The sequence below is a fragment of the Anabas testudineus genome, chromosome 16 (assembly GCF_900324465.2).
Source record: "Anabas testudineus chromosome 16, fAnaTes1.2, whole genome shotgun sequence".
Classification (NCBI taxonomy): domain Eukaryota; kingdom Metazoa; phylum Chordata; class Actinopteri; order Anabantiformes; family Anabantidae; genus Anabas; species Anabas testudineus.
This window is the reverse complement of record NC_046625.1, coordinates 11216276-11235369: the sequence shown is the minus strand read 5'-3', so window position 1 is coordinate 11235369 and position 19094 is coordinate 11216276. Positions and strand designations below refer to the sequence as shown.

At 38.0% G+C, this 19094-nt stretch overlaps 3 protein-coding genes and 1 long non-coding RNA gene across 4 annotated transcripts; 2 read left to right on the top strand and 2 right to left on the bottom strand.

Moving 5' to 3' along the window:
- Window positions 1-620: 620 nt before the first annotated feature.
- LOC113170730 lies at window positions 621-2874 on the bottom strand. Its single transcript, XR_003299663.1, has 3 exons — window positions 2817-2874; window positions 2427-2492; window positions 621-736 (listed from the first exon to the last, which is right to left on the bottom strand). It is a non-coding gene; the product is annotated as an uncharacterized LOC113170730 (long non-coding RNA).
- A 4354-nt stretch (window positions 2875-7228) lies between these two features.
- Window positions 7229-9784, bottom strand: zgc:174935 (uncharacterized protein LOC796019 homolog). Its single transcript, XM_026373546.1, has 4 exons — window positions 9317-9784; window positions 8531-8585; window positions 8169-8283; window positions 7229-8051 (listed from the first exon to the last, which is right to left on the bottom strand). Exons 1-4 carry the CDS (start codon window positions 9614-9616, stop codon window positions 7778-7780), a joined length of 744 nt encoding a protein of 247 aa, XP_026229331.1. The 5' UTR covers window positions 9617-9784; the 3' UTR covers window positions 7229-7777.
- Window positions 9785-10993: 1209 nt separating this feature from the next.
- On the top strand, window positions 10994-13138 carry si:dkey-87o1.2 (uncharacterized protein LOC796684 homolog). Its single transcript, XM_033326395.1, has 4 exons — window positions 10994-11419; window positions 11580-11634; window positions 12200-12317; window positions 12474-13138. Exons 1-4 carry the CDS (start codon window positions 11123-11125, stop codon window positions 12505-12507), a joined length of 504 nt encoding a protein of 167 aa, XP_033182286.1. The 5' UTR covers window positions 10994-11122; the 3' UTR covers window positions 12508-13138.
- A 397-nt stretch (window positions 13139-13535) lies between these two features.
- Window positions 13536-17656, top strand: them4 (thioesterase superfamily member 4). Its single transcript, XM_026373054.1, has 6 exons — window positions 13536-14317; window positions 14777-14966; window positions 15214-15376; window positions 15645-15755; window positions 16686-16810; window positions 16924-17656. Exons 1-6 carry the CDS (start codon window positions 14189-14191, stop codon window positions 16968-16970), a joined length of 765 nt encoding a protein of 254 aa, XP_026228839.1. The 5' UTR covers window positions 13536-14188; the 3' UTR covers window positions 16971-17656.
- The last annotated feature ends 1438 nt before the right edge of the window (window positions 17657-19094 follow it).

Here is a 19094-nt window from a genome sequence, read left to right as displayed (position 1 = left end):
CCTGTACAGTGGTGGAAGAAGTACTCAGTTAAAAACCAAAATACTGTATGTAACCTAGTTGTTTACAAATAAAGTACTACAGAAGTAGTCATTGTGCAGAATAGTCATAGTTTAAATGTCACTGATTATTATGAGCAGCATTTAAACATTGCTCCTCATCTGGGTGAGGCTCATTTGAAGGACATAATAGTTTAATCTACGCACCATTTAATTTGCTTACATGCTTTGGACGTAAAACCTGAATGTGCAGCATAAACATAGTTTTTGAACAAATGTTGTGGACTAAAAAGTAAAACATTTTCTTCTGCAATACTATAATTGAATAAATTACCTTAACATTGGCCTGAACTGCACTGAACATGTGTAAAAGTGAATGTACAGAAAACATTTACATTATACCTTTGGTGTTAAAGAAGCACTCCCCACTGTTATGCATAGAAAAACATGGTACAGTGATGTTGAGGAATAAGAGTGCAGCCAGGAGCACTGCTACTGCTGTGTTTGCCATATCTGAAAAAAAAAAAAAAAAACCCCAAAAGAAACAGTGCACAGGATTAAAAAGTCTGCACAAACACATAATAACCAGATGAAAGAAATGTTTTGAACGTTACCTATGTCGGTTGTCTTTAAGTTTTTCTCTGATGGCTTCTCTTTGATTCACCTTCTTGTTTTTTCTGTTTCCTCTTTTCTCCTTTCCGGCTCCTCGTATCTCCTCTCTTGAAGTGATGCTCTCTCCCTGTGGTCTCAGATATTTATACTGCGTTACGTTTTTATCTCCGCACTCATTTCTCCTTTCCTTAATGCTATTTGTCCATCCCCTGCTCCCCATGCCTCTCACTAATTGGTTTTCTATATCTGCACATACACATACAGTGTGTGCATACACTCTGTATGTTATTATTTGTACTGTTTCACAGAAAATGCCCTTAAGTATACAGTGTGCACTCTTTCAGATAACATTTGTCTCAGGGGCTGCCTTTTGACTCTATCAGTAGATCACACTGGTGACACCATCCATAGGACAACGAGCCAGTGGCCCATTGTCACAGCTCACAGGAGCTGCATGTCAGTGTACAGCTATAAACTGGAACCTTTGACCCCTGCTCAGCATCCAGATGCAGCATTTGTTTATTTAAAAAGTTGTTGATTTAGTATTTAGCTAGAGATCTTAAAGATCTTTATTCAAATGCTTTTGAAAATCATCTTTCCCTCACAACCATTCAGTTGCCTAATGCAATTTCATATAATATAGTTAAAGAATCATCAAGCTAATTACAAGAGTCTGAATGTGGTTCTACATGATTCAGTGAACGTTTAATTTTGCTATTAAACATTTCCGTGTTGTGTTATGTTCTTACATCATTGTGTTTTTTTTTTTTTAGGAGTAAGGGAGGGGGCTTGAAATTTAAAGGCTGCTTCTTTAATTATGAGGAGTAATTCGTGTCAGAGAATGGCTTTCAGCATCTTTCTTTAAGCTGGGATTTGTTTGAATAAACCACCCCTGAGTCCTCTGATAACACGCCCTTAAGTGGACAAACACGTGCACAGACACACACTGATTTGTTGTGAGGAAATTTCATGGAGGGTTACATTTTGCTCTCCTTAATTCATCTTAGCTCGCACTGAATACATTTCAGTAAAACTAAATAAAAGGACACAGCATTTGTTGAAACTATCCCCATCAGGACCAACACATTTCAAATCAGGTTAAAATTTGTCAGACCACATGAGCTGCACTGGGTCATACACTCGACCCTGAGGCCCTCTAGTGATGCAGCCTGCACGTTGTCCTGTCTGTGAACCTCTGCGCTCTTGTTCTGGTGAATTCACATTAGATTTCCTCAGATGGCACCTGTGCACCCCAACCTAATGTCCAGTTTCATAAATGTCGCAGTAGTTTTGGTATCAACACATGCACATTTTTGAAACATGGCACACACAAATACAACAGTTCTAATATTCATATTACACTGTAGCAAATGTCGTTTTTTTCCTGTTTGCTCATTGCATTTTCTTTTAACTAATTTGATTAGAAGGCTGAATATTTTTCACATCAGTGCTGTTCATTTTCCAACAGGCTTGTGCACATTGGGATGATGATCATGATGATAATAAAATTTCATTAGGTCAAAATCCAAAAGCATGCTCTCTTTATATAAAAGCATCTAATTAAACTGTAAAAATAGTAACTGAAGCAGAGAGCTGAAATGTTTGATGCAATGAGTCAAGAACAAGGACTGTGGAGATAGTAATGAATCACTGCAGATGATGTGAACATGCCAGCAGGCTTTATTCATGTCTTACATGGTTTAAAGAGTCATTATTTGCACATTACTATTGAAAATAAAGCAAAACAAGCTTCACGTTTAGCAGGAGAATAAAAAAATGGCAACTCTGTAATTGGACTGTAGAGAGAAATGACTCACGTCTTCCTGCACTGGAAAGGCTGTCTGTTACCAGGTGTTTCATTGTCATGATTCCTGATGGCAAACCTGTGATGACAGTAACAATGCCTGTTTTCTCATGTAGCACGGTGTGTTTTCACACTTAAATCCCATAAAAACAATGCATATGTGTATCTGTTACATTTACATAGTGATTAATGTTCAGGTTATTATTATTATTATGTTTTTAGTACAGAATATAAAGATAATTATTAAAACATTAACAATGAATCATGAGCTTTTTTGCACCTCTTAACCACTAAAGTACAAAAGGTTAACAGAGTTAACTGGAATAAATACCATAGGTTTGTAATAATGTTCTATAATAATAATAATAATAATAATAATACACTCGCTGTCCAAACTATTTACCTGCACATTTCACTTTCTGTGTTTTTTCCTGTGATGTAACAAAACCATCAGAAGTCAGTGCCAGACTCTGTAGGAATATGTCTGATATTTAGTTGACATGATGAAACACAAAAACAACCGAATATCAAACATATCACACAGCCTCTAGCCAGTCAGCCGCTCAGCAGACTGTAAAAGCCTGTAGCAAATGAGAGAGACAATACAGTGGGAATAAATAAGACAGTGGCAGAAAAACACATTAGAAACAATCATTTTGTTGTATCCTAGAAGGCATGTGTGACACAGTATCATGAAGAAAGACCTGAAAAACCTGTCCAGGGGTGCAGCGGAGGAAGGGCCTTGAGGAGAGGGAGGCAGTAACACAAACATACTGTTGGCATTTGAGCTCACCTATCAGTGTCTCTGTTTGCGACAAAAAACAGTGGACAGTAAAAGTGAGAAGAGGAGAGGCAGCATTTACAAGACAAAGCACCTACTCATAACCTCAAATGCAAATACAAGGACAGGGTTACTCACCAGCTCTCTGTATCCCCACACGGCCTTGAGTCCTGCATGTCAAGATAAATCTAGGAGAACAAGTGGTCACCTAAAAATATGAAGTGTGTGTTTCCTATGTGTCAAGCAGCAGATGAAAAGGTTTCTAAAAAGGTGTGTAATATGTATGTGCTATGATCTGTGTGTATGGCATGTGAGCAATTCTTCACCGGGGCAGCATTTATATACACAACCCCGTGAGTTTGGGGGGACCACCTACACACACTCTTTCAGTAACACACACATTCACTGCCCCATGTAATTAGAGGCATATTGATCAGCTGCTGTGGCCTGCAGCCTTTCCTCCCCACATTAGCCTGATCAATACATGTGATGTTCATCCTGCTGTGAGTTCCCACACACACACACACACATATACAGATGACCACAGATGCGGAGTCAAATAACTTTTAGTTATTGCCTGTAGGGAGGACAAACGTGAACACATGGCGGTCATTTCACTAGGCACTAGTTGTATCCTTTAAAATCAAAATATTGAAACCACTACTTTTATTAACAAATACAGCGTACGTGTAGGTTTTTCACGACTTTTAATTTAATAAAACCATGCGAATAAAATATTTAATCGTGAGTTGTAGTCTGTCAGCAGTCTTAAAATCAAAAGAGAATCCGGGTGTGCGTAGTGCAACGGCATTATGCATACATCATGGCAAGTGTGGTTATTTTCATCAATGGACAGTTTTTTGAAATATACTAATATTATCATAACATTTACAAAGTTTCCAAAGATTTGCACAGGTAGTTGTGATAATACTAATATTACACTTGAATATCAGGCAACCTCTATGTGACAGCCTGCCACCAATGTTATAGATCAGGCAAGGTTTTTTTCTACGTATGACCCTGACACGGATTTAAATCTGGTGAAAAGTTAACATTTCAGTCTTTGCAAGTTTTTGGTTTGTGTTTCTCTTTGTTTGTGTTTGATCCTGCTAAGTTGTAACAAAGTACATGTGGTGAAATACACCACGAAGAGGATAGGATTTGACTCATCATGTTACATATGTGACATTAGCTTTATGTATCTAACATCATGCAAGATTTACAACCTAACATCAGTTCTAACGCAGTCAAGGTGACCTCTGGCAATTTTATAATGAGATCATCAGCCACGCGTGATGTATCATGAAGAATACGACACTTTCACCTGCAAGTGAATCTGGATTTTTGTTAATCAGCAAGAAGCATAGAGAACAGATGATGTAAGAATATTAAGAGAATGTCCAGTAAGGTTTATAATTGAAGAACAATCAGCACTTGACTGCTCGGTCATTTTTTCATTTACATACTTTAAACAATTTGTGACCAACCATCGTTGAGGTACAATATATGATACGTTTCAAATCCATATACACACACCCATCAGATTAATTACATTGCTCTGGTTTGTGACATCAGTTGGACTGACTACCCCCCTCCCCCCCCTCCCCCCCTGCTCTCTCTGTATCCTCTCCTGGTATGACGCTGACCTTGTGAGCCTATTGGAGCAGAATGATAGCCCTCTGATTGCCTAATTGTGAGCCTGGGGGCAGTATTTTAATCTTCAACAGATGGAGGGAAGTGTGAGGCACAGTGAGAGATGACAGTGTAATATTAAGTTAAATAGTTGTAAAACTAATCATTGATGTGTCTTTTATTTTACTTATTAGTTACTTTATATCTTCTCATCTCACCCACAAAATATGAAGAAACTTATTCACCTTCCATTTACACGTTATATTTTCACTATGTATTTAGTGTTAGGGTTATTTTGATACCCAATAACTTGCATGAAGCAGCACTATAACATGTAATTATATAAAACTGATTTGACAATTTACAAATGAACAAAATTACACATGATAAATCCAGGGAATCCTGAACAAAATGAGCTGTTGGGGATAGAAAAAAACTGACAGGGAACATCTTTCATGTAACCAAAGAAATAACTTTTGTCCTAGATGAAAACAGACTGAAAACACTGCAGATAATCCCCGAGAAGTGAAATTTACATGATAACAAAATGACATCGTGTGAAAATCATTTAATCAGAACAAAGACAAATGAATAACACTGAAAATAACAATTTTCTCTAAATGCTGCCAGATTATGTAATGCAATAAATGTGGAATTGTACAGGGAGTAAACACCTGTTCACAATTTCACACATCAAAAACAAGTGCAACTTAAGATAAAATTGAAAATTCGCACTTCAACAGTCAGAACACAAACTGCACAGCAAGAGCTTCACCAGGACACCACAGTGACGTTTATAGGGACTGACAGATAAAGGCTTTGGGTTATCTGATTGGTTACTGCTTTGGTCTCTCTCTCTCTCTCTCTCTCTCATACACACACACACACATACAACCATGCCTTGAGGCAGGTTCACAGAGAGGCAGACAAGGTTAACAATGATTATTCAATACCTACATTGTGTTCACAGCGTTGGAAGTAAATGATTCATCTAACAATCATTAGCAAAATGTACTGCAGCTAAAAGACACAAATCAGAGATATGCATTGTGCCCATTGAGCAGTGACAATGAAGAGTTTACTGTACATTTGTTTGTCTATCTTCCTGGTTGGGAGCTATTTAGGTCTTTCTCCAATCTCAAAGTTCGAAGCCACTGTTGAATGTTTGTGAATTAAGGCAGCCTTGCAGGAGAAACAGTCATGCTGTCATGTGGTGAATGCTGTCTACCTCTTCATCTAGAAATGCAACCTGAAATTATTACACAAGGGGGGAGCCCTGCATCAGTTTTATGCCCACACAAATTAGTTCTATGGACCTAAGTCAGACAGTGGAAAAAGAGGATGCCTGGTTGTGAGGGTGCCATCAATGTGGAAGCGTATGTTAGGATTTTAGAAAGACATGTATGCTGCCATCAAGGCAACACCTGCAAAACTTAAGGGAGAACTCCAAAAATCTTTTATTTGTGCTTTTGTCAGATTAAACTAAATCAACAAATCACACATTTTAGGTTGTATTGCATTTTAAAATAATTCCAGTCTTTTTGGTTGTGGGGCTTCTAATTGACGTCACAACATAAAAGAAGTGTCAACCTGCTTTGACACCTGACTAACCTCTTGTAGTGAGAAAGGCACTTGGCCAAACTGTGAGGTGATAAATATTTCTCTTTTCACTTTCCAGCTTACACTCACAGTTTGCTTATATTAATCATTACCTGTACAACCAGGATACATGTTAGGGTTTATTTCACAACTGCGTGTCTGTTAGGCCCCACACCTTGACTATTGTGTAAATTATGTGATGAACATTCCCACATTAGATCCTGGAAGAACAGTCATGGGTGTTTGTGTGTGTGCATGTGTGTTGTTTTTACAAGGTTGTCACTCACAGCAAAACTTAAACAATATTCAGACATCCAAAATATACATTTATTTCATGAGCAAGAAAAGGTCCAGTGTAAAAATATGTATTAAAACAAGCATCTTGTCAAAATGACCATTGTTAGCTCAAAGACAATCATGACAGAAACCGGGAACAAAGCAAAACCAGTTCCACAAAGAGCATAGGGACTACATAATGGGTGTAGGTGTGATTAGTGGATAAACTGGTTTTTTGAGATTTCTCAAATGCCACATTGTTGCAACAGGTAAATTCAGTTTAGGTTTTTCTGGGAAGAGACAGAGACTAGAAACTCAGTAAGTGGGTCATAATTGAATAATAACAATAAATTAATTTCTATTTTAAATTGTGGCAAAGGATTTGAATACATCTTCAACCACTGTTGAATTAATAAAATTAAGATTTGCACTACATTTGTAAGAAATGATCACCCTCTATTGTTCTAGGTATTCACAGAATGTAAAATACATGCATATGAACACTGAACAGTCACTAATAACATTCATTCAATTTTTTTTAAAACAATTTTTATTTAAGTTAAATTAAAGTTACACACAAGTAATGACATTCATAACAGTTGTAAAGTTGGTTCAGAGCTGTGTATTTATTTTCACTGTACCATAAATCCAAAGTCAGTCATGGCGGACACATTACAGAAGTCCTTTGAGTGAGTTATTGAGAGCAGGTAGAAAAGGAGAGGATAAAAAATGATCCTTTTCATAAATCTACACTCAGAGCATACCAGTCCACCATTGCTCCTCTCCTTAACAGTTTCTTACATTTCCCACATTCAGTTGTCACAAATGTGAGTGACCTCTTGACACTAGCACAAAATATGAAACTGAATTCATTTATTACGAAATATTTCACAGTACGCCAATAAACACACACAAAACATTTCCCCTTGAACCAAAATATATTATTCTTCCTCATTTTCCTGAACTACTGAAAAGAAACCTTTATTCATGTCCCAGTTATTGAGTAGTCCTGCTTTAGTTTTCTTCTTCTGCCACATGTGGTGAAGTGTGGGGAGTTAAAAACATATTCAAATACCTCATGTCTTCTTAGGAGCCTCTGCTTTGGGCGCCTCTTTTTTAGGCTCCTCCTTCTTAGGGGCTTCTGCTTTAGGCTCCTCCTTCTTAGGGGCTTCTACTTTAGGCTCCTCCTTCTTAGGGGCTTCTACTTTAGGCTCCTCCTTCTTAGGGGCTTCTACTTTAGGCTCCTCCTTCTTAGGGACTTCTGCTTTAGGCTCCTCCTTCTTAGGGGCTTCTACCTTAGGCTCCTCCTTCTTAGGGTTATCCACAATCACAACGTTGCTGCACAACTTGCTTTAGGAGAAAGTTCAACAATAGAAAATGTGGTGAATGTGAGGAATTATAACTGTTCAAATGCACGCTGTAGAAATATTTTGAGAGTTTAATCAGGAAAGCATTAAGTTACCATACCTTGCTGCTGAGGACTCCTTTTTCACATAGTCACACACTTTACTCCTGCCTTCTAGTTTCTGTTTCAGTGTTTCCACTTCTGCTTTCCAGCGGGCTGCTTCCTTATCCTTTTCAGCTGTTTTAAATTTTACAAATTAAAAGAAAAGTTATGATAAAATGTGACAAGACAGCGCTTTGTTGTGCCAACACGCTAAAGTTTACATAATATACATAAGTAAAAGACCACATGTACAGACAATATGAATATGATTAGAGTAATGGGTAACAGAATAACAGAAATCGCAAGGTGTACTGAGCTTATACACAGGGTGCATTGAGGCTTCTCCAGCAGCGCTACATGTTCCCAGGTAAGTGTCACTTACCTTTTAGATTATTGAACTCTGCCTCTATTTTTCCTGTCCCATCTCTTGCAGATTTCTGAAAAAGGAAAAGCGAAAAGAGAGTCTTATGCAGCTGTGCAGCTTCAACAACATCCTTGTTGGTTCCAGAGCCAATATTTGATTGTACAGAATCTGCATACAACATAGATGTGCAATAGGACATCAACAGTGTTTCAATCACTAATTTAAGATAGAAATAATCCTCCTCGTTTCATATGTCTCCACTTAATCATTTTATATATAATTTTCAGAATTGCCTTCAACTATACAGCCTCCTGATTACCTTAATCTACTGTGAAGCCACTATCAACACTGCACAAACCGCTAAGAAGTGAAAATGATAGGGATGCACAGTGAAGGCAAATGTAGATTTCCCATGTACCGCAGAGAGCCACAGAACAATAATCTGACTGTTTATGACTCCCATAAAGGAGGAGACTTGCCATTTATTCAGGCAGGAACAGCTGATTAATTTACATAATCTACTGTAAACAGTACACTCGTTTATAAATCCTATCATATGTATACTTATGCAAGAGTTTGTGAAGTAGAAGTTTGTGTTTCAGCATTAATGGCATATGTAAAATGTGAAAACAACACAAATAGACTGAATTACACATGATATTCCAACAGCTGTGAAAAGAAATGCCATTATTTAATGATTTATATTGACAGTTTAGTTGTTTTTTTATGTAGGCCTTCAGATGTTTTCAATTAAACTGCCTTTTCAAATGATGCTGCGCGCTCCGCTTGCGTTTTCGCCCCCACCTTGTTTCCCTGGCAGATGTCCGCATCAGCCTTCGCTTTATCTGCTTTGGCTTTCAGCATGTTCACTTCCTGCTCCAGGGCTTTCTTGGCAATGTCGGTCTTATCCAGCAGCTTCTGCATCTCCACCTTCTCGCCCTGATACTCTCTCAACACATCGTAGGTCACTCGCAGCTTGGTATCTTGAAACCTGCTCCGTTTGTCCTCCCTGTCCTGCTCCGTTTTCCGCACCTTTATGATCCCCAGCAAAACGACCGACACACATATTGTGACTGGCACCAACACCTGCACCTGCACCTTCATCTTGTTTTTTTTCACTCTTTTGATTGGGATCTATCTGTGCTCGGCGTTAACTGCTCCTACAGGTGTCACGGGACAGCGTCTTCAACTTCCATGCGCCAGTCAGAGTCACCGAGTCACCAGGCTGAGCGCAAAGCTGCTCTGCTGGTCGACCCGGTTACATCGCGTTTCGTTTCCTGAATTAAAAATCAATCAAGCGGGCAGCACGACTCACCTGAGCTCCTCGATTGGTGCGTCTGAGCTGCGCAGCATTCCACTGGTGTGTCACAGAAACACGCCCCAACGCTGCACGACTTCCCGAAAGCACCTGCCGTGTCCTGCTCACGATGCTCACGGACACTCTATGAGACACAGTCTGTTGCAATCTGAGGTTTATTCCTGAGGTCACACTGGAGTGCCTTATATATATTTAAAGAGGTGTTTCTAATGTTTTGGCCGTCTCATCTGCGTAAATGCGGAGCCAAAACGCCTCTTAATGTGATTAGATCGCGCAGGTGTATCTGACACAGAGGCCTGTGTGTGTGCTTTAAAAGGCTATAAACAAGTCAAATGCCTGATTTATCTGTGCACCTGTTGACAGAGAAAGAAGAGTTGCTGTGTTCTGCTGTGTGTTTTTTTATTTTATTTATTTAAATAAGCCCATATTTATTTTTAAGCAGTATTCCTTTGGAAAACTCTCCGTGTCATGCGCCCTGGCCCAATTTCAGAATGTAATGTTATTCTAGGTTTTGTATGAAGCACCATGGTAATGATGTTGGCTGGGGTGTAATCCATTTGAATCACACAGTCAAGTGGTTTACTTCATAAGACATAACCCTTGGCGCCTTAAATGCAGCTGCCTGTCTCCAAATGGATTAATGAAGCATTTAATATTATTGTTATTATTCGTGTCAATTGTAGTGTAATAGCAGTCAAACCGGTTTCATGTTGCTCTCTGCATAAATGTAATGTAATAAAGTACAAATTAGAGGAAACAGGAATAAAGTAGGACTAAATTAAATATTTAGATACCTGTCAAACAAGGAAGTGGTCCTATAATAAAACAGGAGCACAAACCAGTCATTGTAACAGATCTAATATTTAAATAGGAGGCTGTATCTACAGTGTCCAGATCAAACCAGAACTACAGAATGACAAAACGAAAGTTACATGTTCTGCCAATGTCGCACAGTTTTTATGATTTTGAACTTAAAAGCATCGACTTGACACTAAATTGAACTAGACTACTGCTTGTTATTGGCAAGAAGCAAAATGACAACGATGCAAATGCGTGGTCATGGTGTAAAAGGCAACAGGAGAAAAAAATAGTAAGAGTAGGAAACAGGTGGATTGTCACGCCCAGCTCGTTGAGCAGGTAGAGCAGGTTACAACACTGGAACAAGTTTGAGGAAACACGCGCAGTCTACGTCGGGAGCGACAACAGGAATGAACAGCAAGTGATCGGAAGGTGTCTGTGCTGTGTGGCCTCTCGCTGATCTAGTCTCTCATCGCCTCAGTGAAAAAAAAAAAATGAAGCTCCCGGTGGTCTTAGTGTGTCTGAGTGTGGCTGTCATGGTGGTCATGATTTTCCAAACCGTGCGCCAGGAGTTGGACCTGCGCAATCTGAAAACACGTATGGTGCAGAACGCGGCCGAGGTCAAGAGGAAAGAGGAGGCCATAGTACAGGTGAAAACTAAAATCCAGCAGCTGAAGTCGACACTGACGAATGTCAACACCAAGATGGACGAGCTGAAGAAGAAGAAGGCAGACACTATAAAATCATCAGATCAGTTTGGGAAAACTCTGCAGACCTGTAACTCGGAGAAGGCAAGAGACGCACAGGCATTCAAACATATCAGAACTGCCACTTTCCAGAGTGCACATGATGTCTAATGTTGACTGTGTGAACCTTTTCTTCCGTGTTCTGTTACATCCAGATGTTTGATCTATATTTCTTTTGATCCTTCTTCGTTTATTCCCTTATTAGGCAGATACTGAAAAGAAGAAGACCAGTATGACAGAGGCTATAAATAAACTCAAAGGTAAGTCAGCTTTTTGTTTAACCTCTGGTCTGGTGATCAGCTCTGGGCACTTTGAAATAGGCTTCTGTTCACTAATCTTGGCCAATTCAAAACTTATCCGGACAAGAGAGTGAAACAAACGTTACTGTAACTTTACACATGTTAATTGTTATTTAAAAAAACACAGTGAATAAGTGAGATCTGTCAGACTCCATGCAAGCCTCTGTGGATCCCTTCCCCAATCATGCCTGAAACAACTGTATTGTTTTCAATTCAATTCTGAAGATGAGAAACCAGCTGAACTAGATTTGACAACACTATGTTGCAGCACTCTGATGTGTGTGATAATATGTATTTTTGGTTTCACTAATCTACATATTACTTTCAATTTTTGTACATCTGAGTGGAAGCAGCAGCTGCCATTAACACTTTTGCAGCTGTAGAACTGAACCTGTACTTGTTTTCTCTATAAAGGATAGATTTTACTGTAATTATTAACTCTCATTTTGTACAATCTATGGAATAACATTTGTTTTATTCCATTATATTCTTTAATTACTCTTATTACTCTCTATAATTTTCTCAGTTGATCACACTGAAGCTAAAAGGAAAGCAGAAGAGGAAATTCAGACCTTGAAACAACAAATTATTGACAGAGACAGAGCTATTTGTGCTTTTGCAGATTCAACCAAAGAGGAGGCGAGGTAAGATTTGAAATGCCTGTTTATTCACTCAACAATAAGAGTATGATGTACTCCATATAGAACAGCGCCACATTATAGAGTTGTGTCTGTAAAAGTAAACATTGAAGGAAACCATATTAGTTTATACTAATTTAATCTATTTTCTGAATTTTGCAGGAAGCTATGTCAAATCTCTGAAGCTCCAAAATAGTGAAGTCAAACCCTCATCACAGACTGAACTTTCTGAAAAAGATGAACACCATGCATACAAAGATCCATTTTGTAGTATCAGCAATGTGATTATAGTACAACCCACTTCATTAGGGGGAAAGTAAAAAGTATGTTCATAACACCTCTCTCGGTGTATGCAGGATGAATGGCACAAACATAATCAGTGTGGAAATATGATCCATTGTTTAAAATATTTTAATGTTTTTTATTGGTTGGTTAGAATCTGACATTGTAAAACACTTATATACGTCTTAGCATATAAATATATGTGGGTGTCATTTTAATAAAAAAATAACAAATAAAAATAATAAAGCTACTGTGCAGCACCTGAGAGAGCCAATCTGGGACTTAATGACACCTGTGTGACGACCAGCAACCAGAAAAGTAAATGGTCATCAGTTTAACTTTCTCATAGGTCCTATGTTTGGAATAATTTAACCAAATAAATTATAGCAGTAGCATATTAATTTATTAGTTCATGTAGATATTACAACATGGCTCATGGGTCAGTTGACCCTTTTTTATAACTGACACACACACACACACAAAATGCGTGCAATAATGCATTCATCTATGGTACATGGTTTATAATAAAATCTTTATGGTTCAAACTTTCTGTAGTTCTGGTTTGATCTGGACATCTTGTACTGCATGGCCATAAACAGCAGACTTAGAACAAAACAAGCATGAATGTATTGATCTATAGGACATGAACATGTTTAATTTAATATCCCTTGCTTGAGGTCAAGGAATCAGGATATTGTTTATTGATCTACCCTTAAAAAACCAAAACTGTTCAGGTGATCACATTTAGTGCAACAAACAAACTGAAAAAGTGTCATGAAATACAAATGAAATAAATTCAAAAATATTGTAAGTGATCAGAGGGGAATATTCCTTTATTTTGTTGCTGCATATTTGTATCGTTATATTTGTGGCATTTGGAAATTTTGTTATTATAGCTAGGTCTGCATATTTTTTTATTACATGAAATATAAGCTTGTTGCCATCAAACATTCTTAATAAACACTTTTTAAATGCAGTAATAGTTTATTAAAATAACTACACTGATTTGTGGCTCTGCAGTCGCATCCACTTGTAAAGTAAGAAAGATTATAAGAAAGATATAATACATGTTCCAGAGTGAATTAACAACATTAGAATAACATTAGATTTCTGTCTTTATGGCTCTGGTTTGGTCTGTGTTTGTTTCTTTGTGTTTGTTAATAAAGTTTTTTAAATACTGCTGGTTGCCATGAAAACCTGGATGTTTACACGATCAAGCCAATCACAGTTCAAAGTATAAACACGTGATCTAAATGACGCAGGAGCTGGAACCCTCGTGCCGGAAGTTGACAGGCGGTGATCTGATGATACATGAAAGTCACCGGTAAAACAATCACAGCAGGTTGTATTGGGCGTATTGTTATTTTCCGAGACAGGTAAACACAACTACCCGTTAAACATGTTTACGGTGTTTTATAAAGCAGCTCAGCGTTTACTGCAGCGTATCTAGTTTCTGTGTTAGCTAGTTCTCGCTAGCCAAAGCGGTCAGTACGTATTAGTTGACGTTACATCATCACTTATAGTTGTACTCCAGCATCGGACTCAGTTTCTGTCAAGGCTTTTACATTATTCTCAGCAAAGATCAACGTGTACAGATGGCAAGGAGCATCGGTAGATTACTGAAGGGCTTTCATGGCCTCAGTACCCTCCCAGAGCTGGGGGTTCAACTCAACCATCTTCCTACCTGCGTTTCACTCCGGACCGCATCTGTACGGACCAAGGTGGTAGGTAGCTGCAGGAAACTGTTTGGATGAAAGTGACTGAAATGACTAGTCGGATGTTTCTGAAAGGGGATTTTATCTGTGTGCCCTTGATCTCATGCTTCCAGGTGTTTTCCAGTTGTAATGACGCAAATGTACTTTTATTCTGTGGTAAAAGTAAAAATAAAAGCACAGGTGAAGTTAAGTGAATAATAGTTATATTTTATAGTTGATACTGTTACATAAATCATTACTCTTTCAAGATTAATAAAGAATTATTATCAATATTTTACAAAGTTGTGGACGTAAGTGGCAGCTGAAAAAGTAACACTCGTGTATATAGGAAGTTGTAAGATGGGATTTTTACCAAGGAATATGCCAAACTAATTATTGGCATTTGAGCCTAAATAAAATATTTAAGATAATCCTGTGATTCATGGTCTAACCCTTGACTAATGTTGTTGCATTTTTCTGTTTTTACAGGCGCTGTCATTGCCCTTTCCTCCCAAACCTCGGGACTTCAGCCTGCCCAACTCCTCATGGGGCCCAGAAATGTTAGGATTGTATGAGCATTACAATAGCCTGTGTGAGGTGGAGACAGAGGGTGGAGAGAAACGGGAAGGGCCTTGGCAGAGACTGCCAAGCTATAATCGCTCCCTCAAGTATGCCACTGGTAAATGCAGACTGACTGTGGTGTTTCTGTCTTTGAGCTTTTTTTTCCATCAGACAAAACAGCCTGATGGTGATGCTGTATTTAGACACATATGGCACAACATATTATAAAATACATAAATACCCAAACATACTGTATTAACAGCATATTTGTGCATTTATAATATCTATAATGAATTAATGAATGTTGAAGGTGAAATGAATATATATATGGCTGCTGACTGTTTATCTGTGTGCTTTTCTATCAGGTGGAGTGTACCTTAGCAAGATTATCCAGTCAAAAGCTCGTCTCTTTACCCGGAACATGAGAGACCCAGGGGCGGCGTTTGAGTATGTTCTGTTTGTTAACGAAGGGGAGCAGAGGTGTGTGTGCATTTTTCAGGCTGGACACCTCCTGGAGGGACCACCAGGGTGAGATACCCGCTGATGTTGTACAAGTTTGTTTGTTGATATCTTTGCCTGTCTTATACATGCTTAGCTCTTATTACTTACAACTTGCTGATCTTATTTTGCATACATTTGCACAATTTACTCTCTGTCTCTGTCAGTCAATAAAGGGAAAATTCATAAAATAAATACAAATAAAAAGCAATTACCACAATTACGTAACAGTACATTTTCAAACTGTTAAGAACACTTATTGAATTTGATGTCTAACACACACTGTGTTTATTTCCAGACATGTCCATGGGGGGGCGATAGCCACTATGATAGATACTGTTACAGGGACTCATGCTTCTCAACTTTCTGAACCAGTTATGACTGCCAACCTCAACATCAACTACCGAAGGTACAAATAAAAAATCCAAATGCAACAATTAATACATTATATAAATAGAATTTCTTTTTCCGTAATGCTGCATAAATGTGTAGCCTAACAGAGCCATCTCTAAATGTTTACCAACATGTGTAATACGTCCTTGGAAATGCAGGTTCTTAATAGTTTAATGATAGGCAATAGAGACTAGTGTGTTATGGGAATTTGGACTCGATATCAACTTAAAGAAATCAACTGTTATACTGAACTGCCTGCTGCCTAACAGAAAGTATATGATCACCCATATGGGGATGGGTTCCCTGTTGAGTCTGGTTACTCTCAAGGTTGCTTCCTGTTGCCTTCTCAGGGAGTTTTTCCTTGCCACTGTCGCCCTCAGCTTGCTCATCAGGGAGAATCTGATTATTATGATTCATACACATTCACTGTTCATTTAAAATTCCATAGTTTCTTTGCTTGTGTAAAGCTGCTTTGCGACAATGACAATTTTTAAATGCGCTATACAAATAAAATTAAATAGAATTGAATTGAATATGATGTTCTGTTTAGGCAGCACCACATAAGACAGCATGCTCTCATAAAACAGGCAGTACAAGAGTTGTTACAGTGCATACTGACACTAAATTAAATCATGTAGATAATTTAATGCACAGCATATTAATACTAATTTGTGTTTTTCCTGACCTTTTTGTCACATTATCAACCCAAATGCACCAGTATGTGTAGTGTGGCATGGTTACGAACTTATTTGTTTTGGACTGCTTGGGTTCAAACACTGACTAAGATGACCAATTGTTAGTAATAGTGGTACCTTTAGGTGAATCAGAAAACAAGGCATTCATGCAAAACTAACAATCTAACATCTGTTTACTGTGTCTCTGTTACCATAATGGCCAATTAACTGGTCAATTAATTTTTCCTAATTAACAATTTTCTTGTCTCAAGCCCCATCCCATTGGGAAGTACAGTGTTGATTGAGTCCTGTGTGGATAAGAAGGAAGGCAGAAAAACATTTATATCATGTAAAGTGACCAGCACTGACGGCTCCAAACTGCACACAGATGCAACAGGTAACTTACATTTTTATACACGTTTGATAAGACATGTGACAGTATGTAGATGGTCATGTGTGTCCACTTTGCTCTTCTGTATTGTTACTGTTATTTTTTCATGTCTTGTGCAGCCTTGTTCCTGTCAATCGGTGTCAGCCACCTACTGCTGAGAGAATGACACAAACCATGAAACCTAGCATCAACGCAGACACTGTCAGTATGATGAGGTGTGTGTGAGAGTGTTTCATTGATCTGGAGTTAATTTTTTGGAGTGCGTGCTGTGCTTATTTAAGAGATTCCTCTCTAAATATGACATGGTTGACCTTTTTTTTTTTTTTTTTTTTACATCCTGTATAATCACACATCACTAGACAATATGGTATTACTAAAACAGTTTAGTGATGTACCTTCACTGGACTACCTACTTCTCAGTGTTACTAACAGATCAAAAGTACGTATCAAAACATTATTTAATGAACAAAATGTTAAGATTTATTTATTGTAACTTTGACAGAATTGCCAGTTTTATTTAACATTGGGGCCTTTTCAGAGTGAGGTATTGCTCAACATGTGTTGTAGATGTACTGTACACTAAGCTTTCTCTAATAAAGCCTTCTCCTTTAAATATATATTATATAAATGCAAGCTATATGTTTGTTTGTCACCAAGTGAAACTGAAAAATTTCCATTGTTCACTTTTTTTTTGAGGTTTTTTCTTTTAAACCTTTCAAAAGGAAAATGTAGCATTACATTTTTAAAATATGGCAAACCAGCACATGGTTTTTGTAACTGACTTACTGATATTGTATTGTATATGATAAAAGTCAGCATTCTGTACAAGAAGTAGAGAATAAAAATAAATAATTGGTGCATTAGTGAAATCAACTTTTTGGAATGTTTCAGCTAAGCAGGTTGAGTTTTACACTTCTGATTTTAATGTTTTAGTTGTGATTTTTAGATGTGGCTTATTACCTGCTGTCCCACCTTTGATGTGGCTGTATGTGAACTTAAGGTGTGAATTTGCTCACTGTGAGAATAATATGACTTGCATTAGAGACAAAAAGGATTCAAAGCCCATATCATCATGATAACAGGTCTTCATCTTGTTGCACAGGCTGGTTTGTCTCATTCAGTCAGACACTTTGAACATGTTTTTACAGTTAGTCAAATGACTGAGGCATGCCACAGTATGCCATAATAAGTAACACTGTCCACATCACAAAGATCTGTGCTGCTCTGACAGCTACTGCAGACCACGAGGATAAAAAAATGCACATATCACAGACACCTGAAAGCGTACACAGCACTAATTTAAGTTATGTACACACACTGTATAAACTATGGGTTTAACACATGGTTGTATTCTTTGATTTTTATATTGGACTATAAAAAAGTCTGCATCCTAACGTTCTGCTAATGTCCCTGTAACCATTTTCAGTCTAATACACTAATACTTAGTGCTTAACCAGACCAGACAAAATCCCTTTGCTCTTAACTTTAACCCAACTATCACATGCATGAGCTGCAATTGCTGTAGATATTCATTAAACATAGGAACGATTTAGATGGATTCAAGCACAATGTAAAAAGGAGCTCAAACTGAATCAGCTGCCTTAAACCACAATACTCAGGCATCCTTATCATCATTAGTTTATATATTGTTTGAGGGACTTTTTATGAGTACATTTCTGGTTAGACAAATACACACCGAGCACACATTTAACTGCATTTATCTTGGGTTCTCATGCAGCTTGGCCTGATGTGTGGTTTCTGAGTTTATGGGCTCATGACAGTACAGGCCTGGTGGTCTTCTGTGGGCCCCTCACGCTTTAACCTCAGAAGAGCGCAGATGGAAATGCTGCCTCAGTTTCTAAAAACCTTTTTTGGTGTGTGTGTTGGGTGGTGGATGCAGGACAAATGAACACCAGTTATTTTTTTTTTTCTCTTTTCCCCTGAAGAATCATGTGGTCAAGTTTAGTTTGAGGAAGCGGATGGGGGGTGGCAGAGTAGGGGCAGTTGTTTTCAACTTTCAGTTAAAACCACGTGCGACAACCTTTGTCCACCTCCAGAACTGATATTTACTTTAGATATTTGCCTCAAAGTGCAACATCTCTTTCAAATGAGCAATTACAAATTAGATTTGCTGAAAGAGGAAGCACCTGACAAGGTGTCTTCAGGTAACTCAAGAGGGAACCGCTATTTTTATTTTTATTTTATTTTATTTAGCTTTTTGGAAATGTTACATTGGACAGGAGAGTAGAAATAGGCAAGTTGGAAGTACTTGGAAGTAATCCAATAGATC